Source organism: Calidris pugnax, unplaced genomic scaffold (genome assembly GCF_001431845.1).
Source record: "Calidris pugnax isolate Ruff unplaced genomic scaffold, ASM143184v1 scaffold83, whole genome shotgun sequence".
In the NCBI taxonomy this organism is placed as follows: domain Eukaryota; kingdom Metazoa; phylum Chordata; class Aves; order Charadriiformes; family Scolopacidae; genus Calidris; species Calidris pugnax.
The window spans coordinates 47,157-51,370 of record NW_015090802.1 but is presented as its reverse complement, the minus strand read 5'-3'; the positions used below and the strand labels follow the sequence as shown (position 1 = coordinate 51,370).

Below are 4,214 nucleotides of genomic sequence, written 5' to 3'. Positions count from 1 at the left end.
CCTGGCGTGCAGCCTGCTGCCCTACAGGAGAGCTCAAAGGGCTCTTGGGCTGTCCACTATTTATACAGTAAGATAATTGACCTATAGTCATATTTTCATGGCAACAAAATTTCTAGGTCCCCACTCCAGACATTATTTTGACTCTGCTGCCAGCCATCCCCCAGAGACCGGGTGCAAGTTCTCACAGCTGCTGTTGTGATGGCCGCGGTGGCCAAGGCCGGGCAGGAGCCGGGGGACGGGGGGGGTGGGGAGGACACAACACCGCCACAGGGGGAGACTGTGGTGATGGCAACAGCTTCTTATCTTTGAGCTGATGCCCCTCAGACAGGTCTGGAGGGTGTGGAGGCATTCCATTGCTCTTCCTTGTGCCTGTGGAGGTCCTCTCTCTCTGTGGGGCTCTCCCCCGAGCCATGTGGCAGCCGAACCAGCCTCGTCTCACAGTGCTCCCCAGGCAGCCAGGGAGATCAGCTGTGCAATGGCAGCTGCTGTTCTTGCTGCTGCAGAGATTTCACCAAAGCAGCATGGCATTTAGCCAAAATCCCCGTGCCAGCATCTCCCCCAGGTGCAGAAAAAGGAATCCTTGCACTTCCTGGACCCAGCAAGGTGCCCCACCATGGCATCTCGGGCACCAGCCTGAACCTCCCGTCTCAGGGCTGGCTTGTGGTGGCCTTGCACTTATGTTGTTCTGTGCTGGACATCTTTTGGGACTGGTGCGTGCCTTCCGATTTGAGCACTGACCTATGATGATCCTTGGCTTCCCTAAGTGATCCGCTGAGATTGCGTGCGGGAGGGGAGGTGCCTGCGATGCTCGGCCAGGGACAGCAGGAGGTTTCCATAGTCCATGGTCCTTTCCTTTCCTTGCCCTCCCTGCTGGTAGGTGTGCGGTTACCGGATGCGCCTCCACTTTGATGGCTACTCTGAGTGCCATGATTTCTGGCTGAATGCTGACTCCCCCGACATCCATCCCGCTGGCTGGTTCGAGGAGACGGGGCACAAACTCCAGCCACCAAAAGGTAAGGAGTTAAGGAGTTAATGAGTCTCAATTGGTGCGTCCTGTTGAAGGAGGGGGACAAGTAGTGGGCACTGAATGTAGAGCTGGAGATGGGTTTTTTTTCCCACCCCTCCTCCTTCTCCTCTCTTCCTTGCTTCCCTATTTTGCGGGGCTCTGAGCGGTAAGCAAGCTCCCATCTTTACCTGGAGATGACCAGTCAGCCTCCAGTTTTGATTTGCCCCGAGTCCCGCTCCCCAGCGGGGTGCTGTCCCCCATCCCAAGCACCCCACATTTGCTTCGGACACTCCTGTGGCTCTGGCAGGGTGCTGGAGCCTTTCCAGCCCTTCCTCAAAGCAGGCGTTGGGCTCTCCTGGGCTCACCTTGCTGCACTGCTCCCCTGCTCCCAGGCCTCTGGTTGCCAGAGTTCCAGAGGAGCCTGGCCCGTGCCCCACTCTCCTACTCTTCGCCCTGGGACACCCTGCCCTGCCAGTAGCAAGAGACACAAACCCACGAGGAGGTGGAAGAATGTGTTTTCCTATGGGAAAAGAATTAAAATTTGGACAACATAACCTGTGGCCCACGATCTCCTGGTCCCAGCAGCTCCCATTGCCTGATGGTTGCTTTTTGGGATGGTTCTGGACCCAACTACCTGTGCTGTTTTTTACATTGTAGTTTAATTTTTGTTTCCAGTACCAAGTAGCTTCCCAGCACAAGAATGGCTTTAAAGTGGGGATGAAGCTGGAGGGGATCGATCCGCAGCACCCATCTATGTACTTTATCCTGACAGTGGCTGAGGTAAGGCACCTCCAGTCCCCATGTTCCTTGGTTCCTCCTCACTCCTGCGTGGTGGGAGGCTCTGTGGGAGGGGAGGTGCTGTCAGCTGGCCTGTGGAGGAGACGGGCTTTGGGCCCTCGCCTGTGTGTCACTGCATGAGATGACCTCAGTCAAGCAAACGGGGAGTTTTCTTCCAGTTCGTAGGGGCAGGAGGCTGCTGTGGAGCAGCCATCGTGCCCCGGCCTCGTTGGTCTCTCACCCTGACGCAGCAGAGCCATGGGGGGTGTCGCGGACAGAGTGATTAACTTCACTAGTTAGAGTGAAGCAGAGAAAGATTTATTAAGGTGAAACAGTGATTTAACAAAACCAGTAGTGTGATAAAACCAGTGGTAAATGCGATAGTGTTTTACAAGATTCGATGTCAGGGTACACTCTATTATTTACTGCCCAGAGGACAGGGTCAGACAAGCTGTCAGGGAGACCCTCCCGTTGAGTCAGGAGGTTCAGAAAGGACCCCCTGGCTTTCTAAACTCCTTCTCAGAGAGGAGTCTGGGGGCGGCTGGATCCAATCCTAGTCCCAGACTTGGTCAATGGTTTATGTCTAAAGGATTATATATGCACAATTAATCCTTTACATGACTTAGATAAAATTTCAAAGTTCAGCATGCTATTAGTCACTTACTGAGAATCTGTTGCGGCAAGGTTTCCCTCAACCTCGAGGAGTAGAACCTTAAGCGAGTGTCCTCACCAAAGGGGAGATCCTGGCGTGCAGCCCGCTGCCATACAGGAGAGCTCAAAGGGGCTCTTGGGCTGTCCACTATTTATACAGTAAGATAATTGACCTATAGTCATATTTTCATGGCAACAAAATTTCTAGGTCCCCACTCCAGACAGTATTTTTCTGGAGGGTGTGGAGGCATTCCATTGCTCTTCCTTGTGCCTGTGGAGGTCCTCTCTCTCTGTGGGGCTCTCCCCCGAGCCATGTGGCAGCCGAACCAGCCTCGTCTCACAGTGCTCCCCAGGCAGCCAGGGAGATCAGCTGTGCAATGGCGGCTGCTGTTCTTGCTGCTGCAGAGATTTCACCAAAGCAGCATGGCATTTAGCCAAAATCCCCGTGCCAGCATCTCCCCCAAGGAATCCTTGCACTTCCTGGACCCAGCAAGGTGCCCCACCATGGCATCTCGGGCACCAGCCTGAACCTCCCGTCTCAGGGCTGGCTTGTGGTGGCCTTGCACTTATGTTGTTCCGTGCTGGACATCTTTTGGGACTGGTGCGTGCCTTCCAATTTGGGCACTGACCTATGATGATCCTTGGCTTCCATAAGTGATCCGCTGAGATTGCGTGCGGGAGGGGAGGTGCCTGCGATGCTCGGCCAGGGACAGCAGGAGGTTTCCATAGTCCATGGTCCTTTCCTTTCCTTGCCCTCCCTGCTGGTAGGTGTGCGGTTACCGGATGCGCCTCCACTTTGATGGCTACTCTGAGTGCCATGATTTCTGGCTGAATGCTGACTCCCCTGACATCCATCCCGCTGGCTGGTTCGAGGAGACGGGGCACAAACTCCAGCCACCAAAAGGTAAGGAGTTAAGGAGTTAATGAGTCTCAATTGGTGCGTCCTGTTGAAGGAGGGGGACAAGTAGTGGGCACTGAATGTAGAGCTGGAGATGGGGACAGGGTGGCTCTGTGAGGGCCAGGAGGGGCTGCTGCTGTGCTGGGGGAGGTTCTGCAGGGCAACCTTTCTGGCACCCACCTCTGCAGTCTCTGCCCTAAAATTGGACCGAGCAAAGCCCTGTCACTCTAGATGTCCCCATGCCAGGCTGGAGCCAGCTATGTCCCAAGGCAGGTGGGACTGATGCTTTCCAGGGAGGAGCTGACCTCTGGATTTCCAATCCAGGGCTAATGTTTCCTAGCACCCCTTCAAAATCAGCCATTGGGCCTAAGCCATGGGCTTTGGGGTTCCCAGGGCTGCTATAGACCCCATCCACCCACACAGGACATGCCTGGCAGGGTGAGGGCTGGTCAGGGATAGCTGGGCTTGGCCCCACAGCCTCCTGGCTGCTCTCTGTGAATTTGCTGCTCTCATTTCTCTTCTTGAGGGGTTGTAGGTTATAAGGAAGAAGAATTCAGCTGGACAAACTACCTGAAGATAACAAAGGCTCAGGCTGCTCCTAAGCACCTCTTCATGGTCCGAAACACTGTGAGTAGCAGCTTCTCCTTCCTGCCAGAGCCTGCAGGTTTGTACAATCCTGTGTGTCACTGCATGAGATGACCTCAGTCAAGCAAACGGGGAGTTTTCTTCCAGTTCGTAGGGGCAGGAGGCTGCTGTGGAGCAGCCATCGTGCCCCAGCCTCGTTGGTCTCTCACCCTGACGCAGCAGAGCCATGGGGGGTGTCGCGGACGGAGTGATTAACTTCACTAGTTAGAGGGAAGCAGAGAAAGATTTATTAAGGTG

General features: G+C 54.8%; 1 protein-coding gene across 2 annotated transcripts in view; it reads left to right on the top strand.

Annotated features, from left to right (window-relative positions):
• The window catches only part of L3MBTL1 (l(3)mbt-like 1 (Drosophila)), a 33,345-nt gene that overhangs the window by 12,921 nt on the left and 16,210 nt on the right, over positions 1-4,214 (top strand). The window contains exons 10-11 of one of the 2 annotated variants that reach the window (XM_014937563.1): positions 878-1,013; positions 3,868-3,959. In XM_014937563.1, the coding sequence (XP_014793049.1) occupies positions 878-1,013; positions 3,868-3,959 (228 nt within the window). Of the gene's footprint in view, positions 1-877; positions 1,014-3,858; positions 3,960-4,214 lie in introns of both variants that reach the window. The other variant, XM_014937562.1, reaches the window with a different exon arrangement.